At 37.0% G+C, this 25,687-nt stretch overlaps 2 protein-coding genes across 3 annotated transcripts; one reads left to right on the forward strand and one right to left on the reverse strand.

Annotated features, from left to right (window-relative positions):
- Nucleotides 1-1,238: 1,238 nt before the first annotated feature.
- ptk2bb (protein tyrosine kinase 2 beta, b) lies at nt 1,239-16,384 on the forward strand. Its single transcript, XM_079474717.1, has 31 exons — nt 1,239-1,349; nt 3,931-4,178; nt 4,260-4,438; nt 4,516-4,603; nt 4,695-4,774; nt 4,872-4,934; nt 5,011-5,065; nt 5,589-5,729; nt 5,896-5,970; nt 6,065-6,166; nt 6,258-6,390; nt 6,669-6,708; nt 6,905-6,933; nt 7,051-7,098; nt 7,227-7,321; nt 7,654-7,735; nt 8,103-8,203; nt 9,593-9,705; nt 9,816-9,916; nt 10,131-10,220; nt 10,768-10,972; nt 12,333-12,441; nt 12,553-12,612; nt 12,749-12,871; nt 13,032-13,181; nt 13,781-13,816; nt 13,939-13,960; nt 14,042-14,088; nt 14,279-14,413; nt 14,511-14,591; nt 15,278-16,384. Exons 2-31 carry the CDS (start codon nt 3,987-3,989, stop codon nt 15,515-15,517), a joined length of 3,015 nt encoding a protein of 1,004 aa, XP_079330843.1. The 5' UTR covers nt 1,239-1,349; nt 3,931-3,986; the 3' UTR covers nt 15,518-16,384.
- On the reverse strand, nt 15,795-24,377 carry chrna2b (cholinergic receptor, nicotinic, alpha 2b (neuronal)). 2 transcript variants are annotated; one of them, XM_079474719.1, is made up of 6 exons: nt 23,846-24,377; nt 20,991-21,142; nt 20,365-20,409; nt 19,854-19,963; nt 18,256-19,411; nt 15,795-16,955 (listed from the first exon to the last, which is right to left on the reverse strand). In XM_079474719.1, exons 1-6 carry the CDS (start codon nt 23,940-23,942, stop codon nt 16,830-16,832), a joined length of 1,686 nt encoding a protein of 561 aa, XP_079330845.1. In that variant the 5' UTR covers nt 23,943-24,377; the 3' UTR covers nt 15,795-16,829. The 2 variants fall into 2 exon arrangements, with proteins under 2 accessions (XP_079330845.1, XP_079330844.1); XM_079474718.1 differs by having other exon boundaries at nt 16,303-16,955; nt 23,837-24,376.
- Between the last annotated feature and the right edge of the window lie 1,310 nt (nt 24,378-25,687).

Raw genomic sequence — 25,687 nt, forward strand, 5'->3', positions numbered from 1 at the left:
ACTGCCCTCTGCTGTGTCTCTGATATCTGTTTGAGGAATGAAAGAAATTGAGATTCTGTGGCAAATTTCACTTGTGTTGGAGATGATGGTTTGGATTAACACTAAAGTGGCCTTTTATGGAGGTGCTTTTGCAGTGTACTTCGGTTGCACAAGCATCGGTGTATAAACTTCCATCAACAGACAGTCGGCTTGTTGCTTTAAAAGAGTTGTTTTGGTTATATTAAATGAAACTCTTGCAACTCAGTCGATGGATGTTAGTGTAATCATGCAAGTCGAAGCAACTCAATTGCTGTTCAGTTAAAGGTCAGGTAGTAATTGTTGTGCACCTTACAGTTAAGGCTTTGGGTTGCTGTACTTGACCACAAGAGGTCAGTCGTGTCTCACTTTAAACGCATTTATTAACTGAAAATGTGTTTTAGCAGTATTTAATAAGATACACACTGTGTAATATGGGTGGGGAAATCTCTTATTTCTCAAAACTGCAAAGGTAAAGGAAATAAAAGCAAATTATAAAAAAATATATTTAGTTGTTTTCGTGTAAATTGTGCGCTTACTAACTGAAACATGCAGTTACATGCAGATGCTTTACAATATCAGTTTAAACAACAGTTAACAACAAAGTTTACAGCTGTAGTTGGTCATCGAATATTAAGCTCTACATTTTTCAGTGATGTTAGAGGACCGTTCTGTTCTTACAACAGATGACTCCCACACTTGCTCTAAGTGTGCAGAAGCGTTAGGGCTCAGTTGCCAAGCCAAGGCTAAAATGAAAGTTTAAAATAAAGCTAGATTCGCTAGAATCGCTACACTATGAATTTGATTGCAATAGATTTGTATACTGACTTGTTTCTGCCACACAGTTTGATGTCATATTTTATGCATTGAAATGGATTTACACAATTTTTGAAAAATAATGTTTGCATAATTTTCGATTTCCAGTTTTATGGTATCCACTCAAGTCACATAAATCTCTTTCAAACTGGTCGTAAATGTTGGTCATTTTGTTTGGATACAAACACTATAGTGTTTATTATATATATATATATATATATATATATATATATATATATATATATATATATATATATATATTATTTATTATATTATTATTATCATCACGTATTTATTTATTGTGGTTGGTTGGCCGTGGTGGTTTGGTAGCTATATGTTTGGATGTTTACTGATGTTTGGGAAGCTCTGACACATGGCATTAAGGAAGTGCACGTAAGGTATGATTTAAGTGAAGGGAGTGGCTTTACGCACTCTCCACATCTACCTGACACTGAGAGCTGGACTTTGAACTGGAGCTTTAAGGAAATAGGAAAATCCCAAGGGCGCAACTCTGCAAGGTTAGTAAACAACATACAGTAAAAACTATTCCAGCACAGCATTTGGTAAAACGTCGCTCGAGTTGTTTTCCGTTAGTGGAATCCTTGTTTTAAATGGTCGATTTATTTTTATGTTTACATGTTACATGTTGCGAATTCAAAGTTTTTCAAGTGTCATTACTTTAAAAGAATCACAGTTAAACACGATTAACTCGCTTTTAAATTGTTTTTGATAAATGTGTGTTGTGTGTTTACGAGTCGAGTTGAAGAAGGCAAGTCTGCGCAGGTACTTATGTGTGCGCGCATTCCTGTGTGTACACGGAGCGTGGAGCGAGCCTGTGCTTCTACACAGCCTTCTAGGAATCCACAGCCTTACATTTCTAGGGAATTAAACCAGTGTCAATATCAGTCGTGTTTGTCATTTCTACGCGTTCTTAGTCTTCTCGCCCACTTCTGTTAGCTGGTGGAAAGTAACTATACCTATGAATTTGGTTTGTTTCGGGTCGACTCTCAGGAGGTTTATGTTTCCCTGATCCACACAAATATATACATAATGCACTGTGTGCTTCTTCCAGGTAGGGGTGATATGGGATAGGGCTACTTAGAACATTGTGTATTAAAATGTTTAATGGTATAAAATAGGGACCCCTGGCCTGGGACAAAACTGTTTATTCCCCACCCTGCAATATGGGCTCTTTTCATAACAGGACACCGATGACAGCCACAGTGTAAACAATATATAACCCACCAATTGTGTATTCAGTTGTTATTGTAACATTTTGCTTTAGAACTTTGAAAGACTTAAAGAAGTTCAACTTACTTCTTTCAGTCCGTGCTTAATACTGTATGCTGTTACACTGTATAAAACATAAAACTTGATGGTTAGTTGAACCATAAGAGTCCAACAAAAGACATTTTATGCAATAAAATCATTTTGCGTTTTCATAATTTGGAAAAGGTTCAAATGTTACCTTGGGCAAATTGTAAAATCTTTTTCTCAGATGTTAAAAAGAAAGCACAGTTTTTTGTTTTGCTCTACCCTTTTGTTATGTTTTCTCAGCTCCAATTCCGAGCTAGTGTTGGCTTGCAAATATAACAATATGACCTCAAAGGTCCTCAAAGGTCAAATCCCACACAGTTGTAACCAAACGACATTAACCCTTTCAGTGCTTCACAGAAACAGCAAGTCTGCACTGATGCTTTTTTCAGTTACTGTAACAATGCCATGAAATTGTTTACCTTTTCTACAATGTGGCACTTTTTATTTACCATTCATGACTAACAGCAACGTTGATGGATTATAGTTATTCTCTGTATTCTAAACGCAGGAGCATGAAAATGTTTTGTATACAGTCAACTGTACTCAACTGTACACACTTAACTGACTTGTCTCTGACTGCAAAAATACAGGTAGCATGGCACAGTGAGGCTTGACTGAGTTAAAAAGACACGTATCTTTACTTTAAGGAATTCATTGCCTCAGGCAAACAAAACAGCAAGACAGAAAATGCATGGAGTCACACAACTTCTGTAAAGAAAAGAAAGATTGATCATGTCGAAAGTCTGTATCAGTGTTTTTCCATTCCACTCTCATCAATACTTTATCAGTTTAAAAAGTCCTATCATTTGACATTTCTTGGTTAGTGCAGAGATGAGATGAGCACAACATACCAGAAAATACCATCAGAGGGGTGTGGGCACATGCTTATGTAAGCACATGAACACAATCAAACCAATGTGAGCAAACACAGTGTAAACTTTGTTCTAATGGATTTTGAAGGACATCTTGGATTTAGAGGATGGTAGTATAAGGATTTTGAGTTTTTTTGTTTGTTTTACCTGTTATCAATCACGGATTCATCAACGATTCATGAATGTTTGAGTTGAAAGATAAACCTGACAAATTATTGCTGACAGAAAATCTCTTCAAAATATGTTTCAAGTCTTAATTTCATTAATCGTTAAATCATTAATTTTGTAATAAAACGGACACATTTGTATTACAAAGGCCTATGCTTTAATAGTAATACACACAGCCGTGGAAAAAATGGAGATTTGCATTTTATTAACCTTTTCTGTATGTATTGTAGCATTTTCAGTCCAGTGTCGGCTGAATTTCAACAGAACAAAACCTCAGGAATGACAAAGTCATCCAACAGCAATGTGAAAAACTAAATAATATCCTAAAAATATATTGTGTTAAACATGAAATCAATCTGTTTTTTCCCGTTTCAAGCATGCAAATAAATGTCAATAAAAATATACTTTTTGGGAATTTAGGAATTTTGCTGTCACTGGGTCAGTGATCATATTACTTAAACATACTGTACTTATGTACTAAATTAGCATTTGACCAAATCTGTTTTTTTCTTCTGTTCTGTAAACCATAAACAAATTAGATTTTTACATCACGCATCATAATTTCCTAACTCGCTCAGAATAACAAAAAAAACATAAATTCACTTTCAATACGTCACAACAGAAAATACTCATGCGTTTGGGTGGGATGTTCAGGTGAAATGTTCATAAAATGCTTATTTAAACATACAGTAAACAAAACTTTTAACCCTTAAACCCTGTTGTTTTTCAAACCACAACACAGATGAGATAAAAGTGTGATGGTGTGAGGATACTGTATCTTTGAGGACATTATTGAGGATGGCAGGGGATACAACTACCCTCTCCTGGAAGGTACCTGCCCAGGACTGGGATGGGGGCATCAAAAGCCCTGACCTGGGTCCCGTTGGAGAAGGTGGTCCTGTGAAGATCCTTAAAGTGTGCTTCAGTAACAGCAATAATCTTAGCAAGAACTTTAAACTGGTTAAATGTGACAGCTCATGGCAGATCAAGGTATAACTCATCAGTAGAACTGCATCATATTCCTAATAGTGTTTTGAAATAATATGGAATAACGATTCTGTTCTCCATCAGACCATCATCCAGTCTATTCTGAACAGTGGGCGCTTGGGCCCAAATGTGCAAAACCCAGGCTGCTTCGGATTGAGACTCAAACATCTCAAATCTGAGGAGGTCCACTGGTTGCACCCAGATCTTACTGTAGGACAGGTTGAACAGCGCTATGAGAGTCATCACGCTGAGGCTGAGTGGAGGTCCAGGAGACTTGTTTCTTGTGTTTGCTGTTTTCTCTGTAATTTTTATAAAAACAATTGTGCGTGTTTTATTACAGATATGACCTCAGAATTCGCTACATTCCTGTTGATTATATGAAACGGTTAAAAGAAGACAGAACCTTCCTATTGTATTTCTATCAGCAGGTCAGCAAACATAATTTCCAGATGTTCTCGGTCTGTTTGGTTGTGTCTTGTGATTGGTTTGTTGGTGAATTGATCAAAATGTGTGTGGTAGGTGCGAAGTGACTACATGCAGCATCATGCCAACAAGGTTAGCGATGGAATGGCACTTCAGCTGGGCTGTTTAGAGATCAGGTAAAGAACACCAAATCTTATAACTAGCTTGTTTTTGTGCATTTTACAGTTATATTTTTATTTTTGTATTAGACATAATGTTTAAATCATTTTTCAGGCGCTTTTATAAAGACATGAATGCCAAAGGTCTAGAGAAAAAGACAAATTTTGATCTGCTAGAGTAAGTGTTTATTTTTTATTGAAACCATTTATAAAAATATAGATGTTTGGCTAATATGCTATATTTGCTTTTTTAGAAAAGATGTTGGCCTGGACCTGTTCTTTCCCAAGGGACTTTTAGACAGTATGAAGGTTAAGTTTATGTTTCATTAACACTTTTTATAGAAGAAAAATTTAAAATATAATTATAATAATGTAAATTGCATAGTTTTGCAAGATTTTGCAAACATTTGGCTTTTATAATTTACTTTAAATCCGTCTCTCATTAGAAAAGCCATGAAAATATGTAAATATTACTTGTTTGCAACTAAGATCATATGTGTTTGATGACAATCATAAGATGTTTGTTCAAGCAGCTTATTACAACGTATATTTATCTTGTCTCGTGTTTGTTTGTGCCTTCATGATATGATTCTCATAATGTTTTTTTTTTTGCATGTTTGAACTTTTGACATGGTTTGGGTTTCAAGGATATGTAATAAGAGCTGTTACCTGGTTTGAGTTTAGCCTTTGGGTCATGTCCTAGTCCCATTCTTTCTCTCCTGACTATTTAATCAATCTTACGGATTCAAGAAGTCTAATGTATCAAACACCAATATGAGTTTAGAGTTTTAAATTGAAATTCTTCATCTAAACTGAGTTTTGCTTGTGACAGCCTAAGCAGTTAAGGAAGCTCATCCAGCAGACGTTTCAGCAGTACTCCATACTAAAAGAAGACGAGTGCATGATAAAGTTCTTCGAAACCTTTGGAGAATTCTCCAGCTTTGAAGAGGAAGTCTTCCCCTGTGAACTAGTGGTATGGTAACACCTGGCAGCACCATCAGGTTTTTTCCACAGTCTTACATGCACAGAAATCCTAAAAAAAACTACATATGAAATAAATGAACAGATCCACTCTGTATCAGATTTACATTTAAGTTGACCACAATGTGACATGTTCTGTTTCTTTATTATCTACTCAGCAAGGTTGGAGTCTGGCAGTGGATTTAGTCATAGGCCCAAAAGGCATTCGGCAACGTACCAAAGCAAACTCCACGGTCAGCAACTTGAAAACCATATACATTTTTGAAATAAAATAATGTTTCAGTGTTTAAATGCTGATATAAGTTCTCTTTGTCCTGCTCCTTCCAGCCGGTCTTTCTTGCTGAATATAAACAGATCGGAAGCATCAACTATAATGCACAAACAAATGGCAGAACTTTGTTACTTATCGAAATTGAGGGTGCCAGACAGGTGAGAAAGTTCTCACTTTAGTATCAGGCTATAAAACATATACGCACACTACCGCTTTTTTCCCGAACTTGCCGTGACCTTGCATTCCTAGAATCTCTCGATCAGCGTGGCGTCTCTGACCATCGCAGAGAACATGGCCGACCTGATTGACGGTTACTGTCGGTTTGTAAATAAAGCAGACTATTCTTTGATAGCTGGACAAACTAAAAAAAGTAAAGCGCAAGGTAAGTGCCAATTACACCTCAAGATGTCAAGAGTTTTCTCACAAAGTATGTCTTGAGTTTGTTTGAGCTCCTTCAATGATTTTTCATCTTTTAAATTCTCAATCTCTGAAATAAATGACTGAGTTTACCTCATTATTAAATTGATGGCAGCATTCTTCATATGATATGAGGGTGCTGAGCGCTCTGCGTTTTGAATCAGGTCTTTCGTGATTAATGTGAGTGTGGGAATTGCCTCATTTCTTAGTATTGGAAGCTGAGATTTATTTTCCCTGTCTTAGGTGTGCCGTTGCGCAACTCTCTTCCTGATATTCCCTCCGGGTGAGTAGGCTACATCAACATTCTTCATCTCTGTTTTCTTTTCCTCAAAACTACAAAACAGAAAGACTGTTCATTAACTTTAATGTAATTACATACATTTCTAAAGAAATTTCACATGCATACTGAACAGTACACTGTTTACTACATTCCATAGTTCATGTGTGTTGTTCTTGATGTTGTTGTTTTCCATGGTTAGAAAGCAGAGGGAATCCTTCAGATACAGCAGTGAGTAGCAGTTTATTTATTTATTTCCAGTTATTGCACGATCACATTTTAGAACCGCTTTGATATGTGTTATATCCACTTCCTCAGAATGTGAGTAATATCAGCTCTGTCTTTCAGACTCTGATATATACTGTGAAATCCCAGATGAAAAGCCGCCACCACCTGGTATGTGAAGGAACTTGTTTATATGGTTTGATACAGAGAAATATGCCCTCTGTGTTTTTGTTTATACTTTATTTTTGTATGTGTTACATTGAAGTGGTCGTCTTATAGTTTTCTCATGGGTTAAACAGCAAAGGTTGGACTCTCAAGGAGAGATATTGTCTTAAAGTCTATTCTGGGTGAAGGCTTCTTTGGAGAAGTTCATGAAGGAGTTTACCAGAAAAAGGCAAGTGTGCCCTTTACATTGTTCCCAAATATTGTAACAGTCAATAACTTTTTTTGCATGTCATATTTTTATTTTTACACTTCTCTTAAAGTGAAATCTTATTAATAATTTACAGTAAAAAACTGTAATTGTAATGAAACTGCGGTAAACAATGATTAATTACACAAATAAATATGCAAATCTGGGTGTTAAGTAACATGAAAAACATGTTATGTAGTATGTAGTCGTTTTTTGGCGCACCAGATGCCGGAATTACCGTTCTTTTAGGGAAAATTTTTTGTGCAATATTTTATTAAAATAAAGATAATTTTCTGTTTTCGTGTTTTGATTAGAATGGAGAGAAAACGAATGTTGCAGTTAAGACTTGTAAGGAATGTGCTCCGGATGTCAGAGAGAAGTTTGTGGGTGAAGCAGGTATGATAATAAAAGCCCAGGTATTTGTTATAATCATAAAAAATGGTCAACGGTCAAAATGGATTACTTTATACAGTATTACTTTATACTTTATTACCAGAAAAAAATTCTATCTGTGTCAGAGAAATTGATAAACTATTCAAACATGCTTTGGATTTGATATTTTACTGCAGGAACAGTCATTGCAAACTTAAGTTTGCAATTGAAGTCTTTCATGTTGAGCACTTCTTTAAGACAGTTATCAAAGTGTACACACAAATCTATCTGGATGGAAGCGATGTAGTTTATATCCCTTGAGTCATAATTCATAACAGCTGTTCTAACACACTACCTGTATCCGTTCTAACATAACATCTCATTTATCTAGTTATGATGAAGAGCCTGGACCATCCACACATAGTAAGACTAATAGGTGTCATCGAGGAAGATCCTGTGTGGATTGTTATGGAGTTGTGTCAACACGGGGAGGTAAGCAGCTGCGTTGATGGATGCTGGATGCTATAATGTTGTACTTGATTGATACGGCACTATACAGTACGTCAAAACCCATCTCTTGGGAAATTGCAGAGCCAATAATGTTGTCGCTGTGAGTTATTATTTTGTGTGGTATTAAATTATATGAGATAGAGGAGTTTACATAACTTTTAAATTAAAGCAATAAACTCCAAATGGTGTAGAGACTCTTTCAATCTATGTAGTGCAATCCCATTTGCCGGGCGTGCTGTGATTGATCTCGCAAACTCAATTAAGGCGGTATTGCCATTTACGATATCTTTAAAAACAGTTATGACAGTCACAAGGTTTACAAGCCCACAGGAAGTTCGATATTGAATTAATCATCACAACTGTGTCTTTTAAAGTACTGAAGGTACGGTTTGACCAATCAAATAATGGGCGCTTAAAAGACTTAATGGGGTTCTAAGTTACATTTCATTGAAGTTTAAACTTTGACATTAGGAGAAAAGGCTAGAAAGTTATTCTGTGAGTATAGATTTATTATTAAGGTAGATAGAATTGTTGTCCGACAATTTGGTCTCGGACCATTTTGATGTGAATTGTTTGACATTATATTTAGAAGTTTGCAGCACTTTTGCAAATCTGTTGAGATAAAACTCTATAAAATCCTCAGGCTTAATAAAGATCTATTTTATCTCTCCATGTCATCCTTTCCCTTTTTATATAAAACAATTAAATATTAACTCTTGTATGGTGTTCGGGTCTGTGGGAACCGTTTTCCTTTTTTATCAAAAGAAAAAATGATACAATTCATTAGTGTTTCAAATTCAAACTCATCAGCCTTGGCTTATATTCTGTGAAGAACATATACTGTATCAGGACACATTTCCAATGGCTACATGTACACCCCCTACACCGAACCCAGGCTTATAAAATTGTGAAAATTGTAGGTTCTGTGTACCTTCATTTTGTCCTCTTCGTGTCTGGGCCTGCTTTTAGTATGTTTGTGTGTGTGTGTTTGTGTGCGTGTGTGTGAGAGAGAGTGTTTGAAGGGTGTGTGTAAGTGTGATTTTTCTGTTTCTGCCCCTGCCATTCCCGCAATTCAATTAATATACAGTATGTGATCTAACAAAAGTACAGGGCAAATATTAACCATATATGACGTTTAGTTTGCTTGTGATTGGGATGAAGTAAACATCTTTTAGGTCCAATAGACCCATCAACACTGGCTGGTTACAAAAACATGAACACCACACAAGGGTTAAGAAGAATTATTGTGATTCTGTGGGTAAGCACAAAAGGGTTGTCATCTGATAAAGTAATGCTTCGGATGTGTACTAAAAATGTCTTTCTGCATGTTCTACACTTATCCACTAATCTTTTTATTTTTTGTACGTGTAGCTTGGGAAATACTTGACTAAAAATCCGAGTTTGAGCAGCACGACGCTAGTTCTCTTCTGCCTGCAGATCTGCAAAGGGCTGGTCTACCTACAGGGAAAGAACATGGTGCACCGGTAAGACTGTTGCGTTAGAATGTCACATTGAGGATAACACTTTTTCCTTTTCAACATTTACAATTTTAAACTAAATCTTATGTATTCTTTGTTGTTTGTGTGTTTGACAGAGACATAGCTGTACGGAATGTGCTTGTTGCCACACATGAGTGTGTGAAGCTGGGTGACTTTGGCCTTTCCAGATACATAGAGGATGAGGAATATTACAAAGGTTACCTGTTTTCAAACTCATAAAAGAAACAATTTATTAAATTGCAGTGTTTTGATTCCTTGTTTGTTTGTTTGTTTTACCCGGCTCACTTTATAATCATCTTAAATTGTGTTATGTCACATTATGCAAATATTTTAAAATTTGTTTTCTTTTATTGTCTGTATTGTGTTTAGTAACCATGGAAACCTCTCATTATCTTACCATATGTCTGTAGCATCTGTTACACGTTTACCCATCAAATGGATGGCTCCTGAATCCATTAACTTCAGGCGTTTTACTGCTGCCAGTGATGTGTGGATGTTTGGTAAGTGAGAAGAAAGATTTGAAGGTCACCGACAACTAACAACATTAGTGTGCCATTAAGTTTAAATATTGTCATTTTTAAATATATTTTTAATTCAAAAAAACATTGCTCATTATTAATAGTCATAAAGTACTTTTTACTGATATGCCATACTTCACCGTCCACCTATATTTATAACTTAATTTGATTTTATTTCCATTTTGAGTTTAGATTTGACGACTTCTGAATCATATTAAACTTGGGTTAAATTAAACGCATGGTAGGGGATGTTTACATGGAAAATACTGTTTTTCTACAAACACTATACTTGTATGTAGACCTCATGTAATCAAAGAAAACAATAACATGTAAACAATAAAAACAACTTCACCTGTTTTCTAATAAATTTTTTTTACATTTATTTCGATTACACATAGAAACACATTTATAAACATTGCTTCCTACTTTTCAAAATAGAGGGACTGCAACCATAAAGCTAAAATCCCTTAATTTAACGTCATTATGTTCATATCATGTTCTCTCATCTTCTTGTGTTGATGTCATTTAGCTGTGTGCGTATGGGAAATTATGAGTCATGGTAAACAGCCGTTTCACTGGCTGGACAACCGTGATGTGATAAATCAGCTGGAGCAAGGCAACAGGCTGCCCAAACCTGAGCAATGCCCTCCTGCCCTGTACTCGCTCATGACGTGCTGCTGGAGTTATGACCCCCGCGAAAGACCCACCTTCACGGAACTCGCCTGCAACATCAGGTCTGGCCTCTTGTGTCCTGTCACTGTATTTAAAGGTATAGTTCAACCAAAAATGAAAGTTCTGCCATGAATGACCCTCTTGTCATTTCTGACTTTCTTTCTTCCGCACAACCCAAAAGAAGATATTTTGAAGGATGTTGTTAATTGTCCCCATTCAGTTGAATTGGTTTTTTGTCTATACAATAGAAGTGAATGGGGACCAGTGCTGTTCGTTTACCTTCTTTAAAGTATCTTCTTTTGTTTTCTGCGGAAGAAAGAAAGTCATACAGGTTTGAAATGACAAGAGGTGATGATGACAGAATTTTCATTTTCGGGTAAACTTTTGTTTAAGGTGTAATTTAAATATACACAGAGGTTAGAACAATTTCAGATTTTATTTTTGAATAAACTGCGTGAATATTCATTATTTTCTGCCACACTACACTTTGGTGTCTAATTAAAAAGAAATAGAGAACTTCTCTTTTCAAGATAAACTTTTATACTCTTTTCCCCACCAAGCTTTTTAATGGTTATCAGTCCTTTGTAATCATAATTTGACATCCTTTTATTCATTTTCATATAACAATAAACAAATTCAAGTTTGAGTGTATATGCATGAAAAGTGCACCGTGTCATTTAACTTCAATTTAAAGCTTGTAAGAAAGACAAATACATTTTATTTGTAAAGCATTATGTACATGTACTCTATTATTTATAAGTGCTTTACTAAGAAACACCAGAAACATAAATACCAAAAGTATGACTTTTTATGAAATTATTTAAAAAAATGTTAATGTATAGTTTGAGAAGGAACAAAAATACTTCAATAAAAAAGACACATTAAAAACATTATGTCTTGCCCTCTGTAAAAGAAGGGGCATTCTTTATTCAGAGAATACATAAGAACAAAACAGTATATCTTTACCATCTCATCTCATCTGAGATCTTTGGGAAACAAATCAGCTATGTGTGGCATTATAGTAGAATGCTGCCTCACCATGTTTCTTTGAAACACTTTGGGTTTTTAGCTGACACCATAATAATAATCTAAGAGGTTTCTTAGGTTTATGTCCACCAAGCAGTATCTGCAATGAACAGTTCAGGTTCTACATTTGGCCATTGAGTGATAGTAGCTCTTAAACATTTTGTAGCGCTATTTTAAATCAATTCTAAAAGTGACTAAAAGCTAGAGTATAGATTTAAGGTTGCATTGCAGTAGTCCATCCTACTGCTGATCTTATTGTTTGCTTTTTGAATAGCGTATGTGATGATACCCTATACAAATATTTGATTTGTTGCATTTGTACATTTGTACTTTGCAATCTTAATTTAATTAAATTTGTATTTCTATTCAATTCGCCTAAAACATTTTGTATAACAGTGATGTCCACCAAATGGAGAAGGACTTGGAGGCGGAGAGAGAGAGAGACAAAGCTCGTATGACCCGGTTCCTGGAGCCCAAGTTTAACATCAGTGAACCCCCACCAAAGGTAGCCGTCGAACCTCATATAATGTTCTTCATTACACTCATTCAGAGCTGCACATTCCTTGTGACATCACATCATTACACTGTCACTAATTCAGACTGTTTACATCTCCAGCCTTCCAGAGTCAATACCAGCCGCTTCGGAAATACCCTTGGAGTTGGCCTGCACCTACAGGTATGTGTGTCTATATCATTAACAAAACTACTGTTATGACCAAGTTTCACTGTATGGGATTATTTAAATTCTTCGGATTGTTGCGTATTGGTTTAGAGCATTAACATTTATGTGTGCTGTTGTCTTTTATTACCAGCTGAATGAGGCCTTATGTGCCAGCTCACCAGATCTGGCCAGCCCATGTGACTACCAGTCACCTATCGACTCAACCAACAGCCTATCCCTTCCCAAGGCCTCACCCCGACGCCTCAGTCTTGGGGTAAAATGACACCATTGCGATGCTATTATAAACTCTCTTACCTTTATCTATCTCTTAGCTATTTATTTAGTAAACATATAAGTCATTGGTTTGGGGACCATTTGTTGAGCGATCAGTTGATTCAATGGTTTTTGTTCAATCTGTCTGTGTGCTTGAGCAGGAGGGCGAGTTCAACTTTGGGCCGCCCAGTATGGAAGATGCCCAGCGGCTGTGGCAGGCAGAGAAAGAGCGCATGCAGGAAACTTTGATGATACAGAAAGAACAGATGCATGAGGACACAGAATGGTTAAAGAAGGAAGAAAAGCTTCTGGTTAGGGAGGAAACTTGTAAATCACAGCCATTAATATGTGAACATTCACACACTGCATCCATTTCAGTTTTAAAGATTAAAAATAAATCGGCAGTTGGTCCATTCCAGTTTGGACAAAAGCATCAATGGGGTCAGGCACTAATGTTGGTAATGGGCTGTGTTGCAGTTCACCCCAAAGGTCTTTAATGGGGTTGAGGTCTGCGTTTTGTGCAGGCCTCTCAAGTTCATTCACAAAAGGCTGAGTAAATCCATCCTGGATTTTGAACTGTACACAGGGGCAAACTTTTCCCAGATTTAGTGCCTAGATACACACCCCTTCAGTAACCACAAAATGCTTTAAAACATCTGAACAAATGATCAGCATGTGGCCACATTCTATTACTGTCACAGAAGTAAGAATGATTGTTATTGATTGTCAAAATTGTTAATGTCACGTCATAAAACGTTTTTGCACATCTCATTTCAGTTTTAAGGGGCTTTCTAAGGTCTGTTATATAATATAAGTTTAATGTACGTCATAGGTTTATTGTGAGCTTGAGCTTCATCTTAAGCATTTCAAATAAACGGCTCTTGACTTGAAGTTTATTTTTCTCTCTTAGGACCCAATGGTGCATGAGAACACAAGTATTCCTGCGGTGTGTGTTCTTTATTCTTTAAATTCAAAAGACGTGTTTTATATTTCCATCCTAATATATAATTGTGTTTCAAAAATCTGATGCTTAGCAACCTTAAAAATGTTGTTTCTATTTATTTCTAGACACCTGAACCATCACTTAACGGTAAGTGCTGTTGATAACTGTATTGATAAATTGTATCATGTCCACGCTGCTGTTCTGACTGTATTCTGTACCCACTTATAGCTGATCCTCGGCTGACTCCGACAAAACCTCCCAGAATTACAGTGCAGGTAGGCACTACTCACTGTGAATGACGGAACATTAGTTGTTGTATACATGCCATGTTTGTTATGTTGCTTTCTGGAAAGCTAATAAACAGATATTCACCAACAACTACAGCACACGTGTTGAATAAATGATAACAACCACTTAAATGTTTATTTGTATCAAATGATTTAGACCCAGTGTCCTCTCTTTCAGCCTACACCTACAGCGGAGCTGGACCGCTCGGAGGACACCGTGTACCAGTGTGTCATGGATGTAGTGAAAGTGGTTGTGGAGTTTAAAAATGACCTTAACACACTGCCGTCCTCTGAGTACATCACTGCTGTCAAGGTTATGATCTGACACAACAAAAGCCTGCTTTTAAAACTGATGCTTCTCTTGCAGAATTTCTATTAAGCGCTTCACATGTTTGTCTTCTCTTTTGTAGAATGTTGGACTATCGTTACGAAATTTGATCAACAGTGTGGATGATATACTGCCAACCCTGCATAAATCGTGTAGGACAGAGGTACAGTAGTATTTTTTACCAATTTTAATCAGGTAATATTTTATATATTCACTGTGCAAAAACAACTTGAAAACATAAGTTAAAAAGCTTCAATAAATCAAATTGGTCAATTAAAGGTCATTATATTTATCTCGATTTTTTTAAGTCAGTTCATTTTAATTTAAGTACAACAGTGTTGTATTGTTATTTGAATATTATATATATATATATATATATATATATATATATATATATATATATATATATATATATAGATACACATATCAATGATTTTATGTGTTTTTATCATTTCTGAGGAATTTTTCATAATGTAGTCTTAGCCTATATTTTTGTCCAGATTACAATAAAACAGAAAAACTCAGAATGGCTGTTTTTCATGAAATGGAATAAAACACTGCACATATAATAATTACAATAATTATTGTTGAGAAGTTCTTTTTGATACTTTTTTTGGGTTGCATATTTGTTAAACCCAATAATACACATAAGTGGTGACTAAACATAATGATTGATGAAAAAAAAATCACGAAATATGATACAAGGTTTCAGAAAGACTAATATTCCACTTATAGTATGCCTGTGAAATCTTATTTGTCTTTCTCATCAGATGGGATGAAATTCTGATAATTTCTATATCTAGTTTATATTTTTCAACTAAATGAAATCTCCCTCTCTCCTGCTCTCAGATTGAAGGCACGCAAAAGTTGTTGAATAAAGACTTGGCTGAGCTTATCAGTAAGATGCGTCTGGCTCAGCAGAACGCCATCACCTCTCTGAAGGAAGAGTGCAAGAAACAGATGCTGGCGGCTGCCCACAGTTTAGCCATGGATGTCAAGAACCTGTTAGACTCTGTAGACCAGGCACGTGTGCGCTCAAACCTGGCCAAGCCCAAAGCAGAGGACGCCGCCTCTGAGGAGACAGACTAGAGACTTCACAGCTTGAGTAAGGGACAGGATTACCATCTGCTTGTTTATGCAATTGTGCTACATTGTAAAATGCAATGTAAACACCAGTATGGGACGTGAAACTGCCTCAATTTAAACTACGGATTTACAGCATGTCAAATTTTATGTTTTTGAAAAGCAAGCATTTTAGTCATTGACTGAATTTTGTCTGGAGACAATGGTTTATGCAATATATCTTGTCTAATAAATGTTGTAGACAATGAGAATACTAAAAAAGCATTAACAGCCAAAAGCCTTTGAAAAATACTTTATGTTTGCAATTACTATTAAAAGATGTTTTAAGACATATACATTTGGACTTCTTCAGCACTCCTTCCAGAGTATGCTTTAGTATGCAATACTTTATGACGTTTCATTGTGACTAGTGCAGAGATTATGATAATGTGTGAATATACAGTAGGCAATACAGTATGTCAATGGAAGAGGTTTAAAACCTTCAACTGGTGTTGCATGGTCTGAATGGATTGTTTAATAAAAATGTTAAATAATAGCAAATAGTAAAGTTAAACTAACCAGATCATGCAGAATAAGTAGGTATAATAGGCTGATAACATTTATAAAGAAGAGTGAATGATACGACATCTTTCTTAATAAATGTCAAAGGTTCTGTGTAAAAATCCAGGAATATTAAACTAATAATTTTACAAGTGATAAGAATTAGGCAAACTAGCTTTGTATGCTATATCAGGAAATATTCACAACACATGTACTGTACACACAGATAGTGTATTTAAATGTCCTGACTTCTGTTCATACGCTCATAAAACCTTATCTAACACAAACATGTAGACATTATAACATTCAAAATAAAATATTACATTAATGATTTACGGGTGTGGACGCACACACACACACACACAAACACACACAACAAACTGACGTTATGTCTTGTCAGCGCATTATGTGTTTAATAACAAAGAAAAATGAAAAAAAGCAATGTCACTTGTCTTTTCAGTCAAGGTCTTTTCCAGCTGGCACTTTTAATTTTGGCAAACATTTTAAAGGATATACATTCAAATACAAGCATTTTCTTTGACAAGCTTATTTTTCAGAGGTGTGATGAAAGTTGCTCTCCTCTGACAAATATCTCCTAAGAAAAATAGCCTTGCTGTCACATTCCTGAAGTCGAACATGCATCTTATGCCATGCTGGGGATGCGCGACACTTAGTGAGTTGTCTTTGCTCACTGCTAAGACAGGCATCGTGTCCTCTTGTGGGTTCTTCCCAAAAGTTAGATGTCCTGATTGTTCATAGAATGTATTTGTTATGTATTCTAGATCATGCCTGCGAGCCAGGGTGGGAGAAAGAGACCGATTGTGCCCAGTAAACAAACTATGATGAACATCCATAGAAAGATTCTGTCTATTACCATAGCAACATACTTCCAATCTTCTTTTACCTGTGTGAAGAAATTAACCATAATGAATGTCCTGTACAGAACGGATGGATCAATGTTTTATGCAGGAAAATAAACAATAGGGTTGTCAAGATATCAGAATTTCACATCATTATCATGGCCAAAATATTGCAACATCCATTGATCTTTAAACAAATACCTTAAACTAATTCTTCTCTTTTTTTAAACTTTCAAAGGGAGCTGAATTATTTACAATATTATCATATGTAGAATTTATACAATATCAACCCTGGTATATTGTGACAACAATGTTAACATGTAGATTCACGAGTTCGCCCCCGCAAATTCTGGCTGCGGATAATTACGATTTATGCGTATTTGGCGTACTGTCCGAGGAGAGGGCTCCGGGCTCTGAGCTCCCGTCCGAGCCCGGAGCGCTCCCCCTTTTACCGGGAAGGGAGCCCAGAGCCCGGACCGAGCCCGAGCCCTGAGCACCCATCCCCCCGGCTGCCAGAGGCAGGGGCGGAAAAAAGGAGAGGAGTCGGGGTGGTGGCGGGATTGCGAGAATCGGATGAGAGGATTGAGGTGAGGAGCTTCTCTATATTTATACTTGTTCTGTTAACGCTGGTTGGATAATTGGTCTGATTGCCGATTATGTGCTCGGTGTGCAGTAATTTGCCAGGGCTTCTCCCGAACTTTGTTTATTAAACATCATTTATCAAACATCATTTGTAACACTGTACATTATATATTTCGAAGCTTGACTAAAAGTTTCTGAAAGGTTTGCATGATCATTTGAAAAAGTTGATGTTTAAATATTTTCCCTGGAATTTTCATCCTATTTCAAATACATTGTATTATTTTGGATTTCTCTCAAAAGTGGAAAACACTCAAAACAAGATCAATTTAAAGATAATACAGTATTCGTTTTAGGGCAAGAATTTATTTTTATTTTAAAATTACGTTTATTTAAGCATTTTTGGTCTATTTTTTGCATTTGTTTATCTGTTTTGTGAAAACAAAGATATGTTTTACATATCAATGATATACTTTAAACTAGACTTAAGTTTTCTATTGTTGTTAGGTTTTTCTTGCCTGTTTCGCAGTTTAAGTGTAACAGTAGTAAAGTTTAAGTACACAATTGGTTTACAACTATTATTAATACTTATTCAATGTATAAAGGTCTGAAAGTTAAACTTTGAATACACTTTTCAATGTATTTAACATAAAAGGGGAGAGTATGCTTTCTTTTTTAAGGTTAAAATAACTTTTTATAGGAGGGTTAAGAAAATAGATAGGGAGAAGAATGAATGTGTGGATACATAAATTTGAAGGGACTTACACTGAAGTCAGCATCTTCTGCTCTTAGGTGCTCTGCTATGTAGTGAACCCCCTCCAGTGCTTGAAGGACACTAGGGGAGAGAGGGAACCCTGGGTTGTACGTTGTCATGTTGTCATGCCGCTTTGTGACATTAGCTCTACCACCATGCTGCCTGGAAGCCACTCCCACCTCCATTCTAGGGGAGGGGCCGTATTTCTGTAGAGTAGGTGGAGCTGAGCTGAGCGGGCAGGGTGAAGGCTGGTGTAATGAAAAAGAGATCGCAGAGGAAAGTGTCCCCAGTTCTAAATCCTTATAACAGCAGCGTCTGCGAGACTCTTCCTCCCCAGAGTTATCCCTTCTGAACCAGCTAGAAGATGTGCTGAGAGGGACGGCTGCCGGTCCGAGCACCCTTGATGCCATGCCCTGCCCCTGCCGCTGCAAGAGGAGGAGTTTCTGTCTTCGTCGACTGTCAGGCGCAGGTCTGCGCATAAACAACCATCGTGGGATCAGATCCAGGAAGACCGAATGCACCCACCGGGGCATCTTATGAGTGCTGGGCGATCTATGATGCACGTTCAGTACAAAAACAGTGATGACTATTGACAACGTGACGAAAATCATTGTGAAGAGCAGATATTCTCCAATGAGAGGGATAACCAGTGAGGTGGAGGGAATTATTTCTGTTATGAGGAGCAGGAAGACAGTGAGGGAAAGGAGAACAGAGATACACAGCGTGATCTTCTCCCCACAGTCTGATGGCAGGTAGAAAACCAGAACGGTGAGACAGGAGATGAGCAGACAGGGAATTATGAGATTGATGGTGTAAAAGAGAGGAAGGCGACGAATAATGAAGAAGTAGGTGATGTCGGGGTAGATCTCATGGCAGCAGTCGTATTTCTTGGTGTTGTAGGTTCCAACAGCATTGATGATGGCCCACTCGCCACTCTCCCAGTAATCTTTTAAGTCAACTGTGTTCTCGATGCGCTCCAGGTCGATCTTGGCTTTGTCGTAAGTCCACGAGCCAAACTTCATCTTGCAGTTCTGCTGGTCAAAGGGGAAGAAGGTGACATCAATGCTGCATGAGCTCTTGTAGATGGCAGGTGGAACCCAGCGCACTTTACCTGTGTAGAAGAGGTGGGCTTTGGTCATGTGGGTCACGGCAAACTCGCCATCTGCACTGAAGAGGACAACAAAGCTTTTTATATGATCACGTTTGCAAGTTGTGTAACAAGGCTGCATTTGTTGCTCTTTGCTGTATATGACTATAGGCAGATGTATTTAGTTTATTCAGCAAACTTGTTATCCTTGATAATCCTATCACCACTTATGGCAACAGTACTTCTTCAACCCGTTTCATGGGTTTTGATTTCATAAATTGAAGCTGTCAGGTTATAAAAGTTTAGTTGCATTATCACATTCAGCCACTAGGTGGTAGTCTTTGTGGGGTTTTTTCACTTTAACTGCAACATCAGTGGCATTGTGTTACAATCGGTTATATATCATGTTCAGCTATTTATATCTCTACACAAAGTGAGCATCTATTGCCATGGTTTGATTTGTTTAAGTTTAAACTGTGTTCACACAGGAATAAACGTTGTTTTGCTTAAAGTTTTACTCACTTGTTGTATAAAACTATATCCGGGACCCAGATAAGTTCTGACGGAACTCTGATAGAAGTCACATTGTCATAGTCTGAAGGTTTCCAACGTAGTTTATAGTCATTCCACTCCTGAGAGAGAAGACACAAAGGTCAAACCAATACATTTATACACGTTATTAAATTATAATAGGTATTTTTAAAACTTAAATTTACATTTAGTCATTTAGCAGACGCTTTTATCCAAAGCGACTTACAAAGAGTTCGGGAGCAATAACTTGCATAATGTGATATTATTATTATTATTATTAACATCCCACCAAAAATAAGACTCATAGACACCATTATTAAATTAATTGAATTCTAGAATTGTCTTTTTGCCTGTTTCCCAGGGAAACAACTATATAATTTAATTGGAATGACGAAAGGGTGAATAAGTGGTAAAAAATCTGCTTCGCCTTCTTGATTTTTATTACTTTGTTAGACTTTCAAAACTCTATCTCACATATTAACTGTGGTGCTGCTGCACACACCTGCTTCAGCCAGACGTTTGTTGTCATCATCTGATTCTTCTCGTCCTGCAGGGGTGAAATGAAGGAGAAAATACAGGAAAGACAAATATGAGATGAGTCAGGACGCTGTGTTTACTTCAACAGAAAGCTTTTGGTCAAACGGGTCACAAACACCATATACTTTTAATATCCTAATGGACTTGAGCATCAAGGAGTATTATCTTTACTGTGGGATTAACTATCGAAGAACCTTTGAAGCACCTTTATTTTTAAGAGTGTAGTTGTTCCAAATCTGTATACGTTTCTTTGTTTGGTTGAACACAGAGAAAGATATTTGGACGAATGCTTGTAACCAAACAGTTCTTGGACCCCATAGTAGGAAAAATGACAACAGTCTGTGAAAACCAGGCTAGAGTCTCAAAAATAAATTCTGAAATAACAACCATCAACGTTTGATTTCAATCATTATATCAATCTTTGACATGGCATTATTCAGCCGACATTTGTGATATCAAGATTATATTTTCAGAATGTTCTTATGTTGGATGATTTTAGAGAATCACAAAAAATGACTTTAGCTGGGTTTTCTCAGACTGGGTCACATATTTGTATTGAATTGTGAACTTCAAGCGAAAGCGGTAACTTACCACATCAATCAGTTGGGCGATCGATAAGCCAAACTTGACAATGACAACATCAGAGGTGTTCGGTACAGGCCTTGACCATTTGTTGTAGCCTTCAAAGAGCTTTTTGAAGAGATCATCTTCAGCGTGTGAGTGAGTCTTTTCACAACAAGAAACTGCCAGTAGAAAAAACACACAAAACACAAAAACTGCTCATACCTTTCACTATTGAAACAACATTAAAAGCACTCAGAGGATGAAATAAGGTTTGAAAGGTTTTCTTCTATTTTTTCTTCTACAAATGTATAATAAATCTAACTTAACTTTGTTAAGGTGACCCCTAAAGACTCACACAAGAACAAGACATTTCGTATTATGATTATTCTTTTGTTCAATCAAACCCGGCATGTAATGTCAGTCAATGAACAGACTTTTCAAGTAAATTACATCATCTGATAAAGTGGCACTATTTCTCATGTGTTAGAGAAGCTCAAAGCGAGATCACACTGGCGGCATTCAAAAAAGAGGGCATGTCAAATGATTGCGTAAGGTGTGTGAAATCGCCAGGCAAGGATTTAAGAACCTAACTGAACTGATGGGACTCAGTCTATTAATACTGTAAGTCTATTAATATATCAGCAGACATGCTTACTAATCGTAGTATTTGCATGTAAATACGAATTAAAAGATTATATTAGAATAAGCTCGCTTCTACCTTTGGAGATTAACTCTCATTCATTTCTCAAATCATTCATAATTACACAGCTCATCACACTTCAGATAACAGTAATTGATTTGCTCACAAACGTTTCAAGGCAAATGATCCCACACGCTTGAAACGCTTCTCTAAAGTGTATTTATTTGAAACCTACTTTAGACTGGGATGTCAAGGTCAAGGATGATTCTGGAAACTTCTGACACGCAAGATGTCTACAAGTTTTAATGAGGTATGGGCCAGTGTTGCTCACACTGAATGTTGATAGATTTTTGCGAGTTTGAGGGAGGGGATGTTCTGTAATCTCTGCACCCTTGGTTGCCCACCTCTGCTGGACAGAGACCGGCCACCATTAAGATGGCCAATTCAGGTCTCATCTCTGAGCTGAGGAGGCATTAACAGGGAACCCTGAGGACAGCGTTTGCACATAATATGTGTCAGGCCAGCTATTTGAGTATGGTAGCATGGCTGGACTTGCTCTCTTAGCGCTGTGTGGAGTGGCAAGCTCCTTGGAGATATGCTGGCATAATGATTCACACGATGGGGGAATGACAACATGCCATTAAAAAAAATTAGATTCAGCATATGCACCACGGGGTATGAGCACAGAGGCAAGCACTGTTTGGGAATATGGTCTGTGCTCTGTAATAATGTCTCCCCACACTTCTAGCTTTTTAAAAATATAATGGAAAGGTGGTAAAATATATTATCCCTTTGAGGTTTTAAAGGATTTATTTTTTCTACAACACAGAGGATTAATGTAAAAAACAAACATATTCCTTAAAATACCAGTTTTTCAGTCTTTTTCTGTAAATTGACGGCTTTTGCTGTTAAACAGTAATCTGTTAAATCAGTAAAATAGAGTTTTTGGACATTATACTTAGAAAATCCTTTAAATGATGTGTTTCTCAGTGTAGTTTATATTTATATGAAAGAGGGAGCATTAATAAAACAAATATTAGGGTAAAATTACAGGTAACCTACACAGAAAAAAGTAAATCAGTGTTCTATATAAAGATGTTTTTAAAAGTGTAAATAAATTATTTAACACACTTTAAAAAGTAAACAATGTTTCATTGACTTGTGCCCTGGAAGGGCTTTTTTGCAATTTGATGGTTCATTAACTCTTTCATGCATTAAGGCCACTACAGTGGATAGCTAAAAAAACATTTCCGGTGCATGCACTGTCAAATCTTTAGCTTAATTGGAAAATGAATAGGCCTAGTGTAAAATATGTGAAAAAAAGTTTAAATGTTGTTTTTCATCGTTTGCAAGAGCATTCAAACACGGAAATATGAACTGAGGTTAACATAATGTATGCATGAGAGATTTAAATACTACAATATAAAGCACATTCGCTGTGCTTACATATTAAACATTACAGTGATGGGGCTTTAACAATCATACTAAGATTTCCAGCGAGTAGCCTAAATGTGGGTAAATTGTTATCCACGAGTAATAAAACTGTTGACATTTTCTTATACGTCGCTTGATGAAGATCTAAATGAAGATCTGCCAAACGGCGGTCAGAGCGCATCTGTTCCCCAGTCAGCAGAGCACATCAGGGGGAAGGATTGACGGACTCTTCTGTTAGATCAACGGAGCCAGACCTGAAACTGGATGACTACATGTCTCCTCGTGTATCTCTGTTCAACTTTCCAAAATGCAAATAGCGGAGGCCAAGTTAATGCTTAACACGGATCTGACCGTATGAACCATGTCAGATGGCCGCAGCGCATTCATTCATCACGTCTGCTGACAGCGAGCGCTAAGATGCAGAGACGCTCGTATAGAGAGGTCGTGTAAATGCTGAGAGTGATGAGCAAGCGCAATAAATCTGCCTGCATCTAAGCACCAACTTGGCTGTTGAGAGGACATTTCACTTTACTGGAAATCGTGCGAGTCATTCAAATGAGTAGGCAATGTAGCCTATATGGAAATCCAGATGGAAGGATATATTTAAAAGTGAGGTCAGAAATCGTTCTTATTAGCGGCGGTAACACACATTTCATAGTGCACAATGGTATTACCTAAAGTCCACAAAACTTTGTCTTGACTTATTTTATAGTTGGCAGTGCCAACGCAAATCCATCCATGCAGTCAATACAGTACAAACCATGTATTGTAGAAAAGATTGAATAGAAATAGAACTTACTTGACTCACATAGAATAACACAGAGAAGAGACATCCTTAGAATCCACCGACGATTCAAAAAACACTCCATCACTGCCAATGATGCTCTTGCTTTCAATACATACATTGTAACTTATATTAGACATATATGTTCCCACTGTGTTCCACGTTGGAGCATTGCATAAGTTAAAATTGTTCTTAGTTATTCGGTTTTCATTTTTTGTATGATCTTGCCCTTGAGTAACAAATCTAGTTGAAATGAAGTTGCATAGAGTTGCACATAGGCTATCCAGTGCTTTCCGTATCCATATTTATCCGAGCCCGAACGTGTCTTCTTACCTCCTTAAGTAAAACATTAAGTGTTGCGCACCTGTTCAGCTGAGCACAGGAACGCAGGTTCAGCGGTGTAATTTCCCAAAGAAAATAAACGTTTCACTTTCCAGAAGGAAAAAGAAGCATTTGTATCAATAGATATATCCAAAAGTAACTCCATATTCAAATGTTCAGAGATTTCAGGGATTTATGGACAGGCTATGCTGTTTTTCGTGTTTACTCCAGACTGAGAGCATCCTCTCTCTTAGTCCGCCTATATGAGGTCCCTATCCTTAAGGGGAGGGACCTAAATTCACGAGCTCAATGTAATCCAGTTTTGTCCGATTTCTATGGAAAACTATTGTAATGTGCATACATTTCAAAATTCTAAACAAACACGGATACACCAACTTTCAGAATAACACTGTTTCAAACTGTCCCTTTCTAACCAAACTACCTTTTCAGCTGTATTTAAAGTGCATTAGCTCGACAGATTCCCGCTAGAGGTCAGTGTAGCTGAATAAATGCTGCGAGGCATTTGAAAGCACGCGATGCTTTTATGAATGGGTTTAGACACAGAGACTACGCATATTTATAATCATCACTTTTTGTGCTTGTCATGAAAACCACGTATTCTAATATACTTGCAATAATAGTGAAATTAAGACAATTACTTTGTGTGCTGTTTTTGCATAAGCGTAGGCTGCATAGCCTAAATGAAGGGGTTTAGAGCCTTTTTTAACCAAAGAGATTTTCCGAGTTTTGGTTTAATTCATTTTTGCAAAAGAGCCATTGCAATATATATCCTAACATCCTCAATGACTTCAATGCAGATAAATTGATTCACGTCCACAGACAACATGTTAAGTCTCTTATGGTCCCTGTGGGGATGTTCTTTTCCTTCGATAAGATATCATGTCCACACACAAGGCAAAAACAGTGAAACAATCGAAACCTCAGGGGCTCCAAAAAAAATTTCCATTACCTATATACAACTTGCAGGTTTACATTAGGCCTCCATTCAATTAAACTTAATTATCTAACGTATTAAAAAGTGCATGTTCGATACTTATACTCACAAAATAGGCCTACCACCTATATGTCGTCTGACTTTGCATTAGGTATATGTTCGACTTGTTGAACTAACCGTTGATTAATGTCGTGAGACTTGCGTATAGAGCTGCATGCGTGTATTGGCCCGCACAACCTAAAATATTCATAAGCCTATATATTAGGATGTTTTTGAAAGAGCCACGTGGCTCATCAGCCATAGTTCCCCTTCAGTCGGTCTCTCGACGTTGTGAGAGACTGACTGGGCTTTGATCTTGAGAACCTACCTTCTCCGAGATAATTAATTATAAAACGCCAATGGGCTTGGCGAATGGCACGCGCACGCCAGTCTCCGCCCCGTACATACGGGTATAAAGGAAGATGGCGGCGGTCATTCACTTATCCTTTGTTCTTCGGAACCTGTGTGTTTGCTGATGCTACACGCGATATTCGACTTCGAGAAGACTTTTAACCTGCTGGATTTATGACGCAGAGCAGCGGACTTCTCCT

The sequence above is a fragment of the Barbatula barbatula genome (assembly GCF_947034865.1).
Source record: "Barbatula barbatula genome assembly, chromosome: 15".
Taxonomy (NCBI): Eukaryota; Metazoa; Chordata; class Actinopteri; order Cypriniformes; family Nemacheilidae; genus Barbatula; species Barbatula barbatula.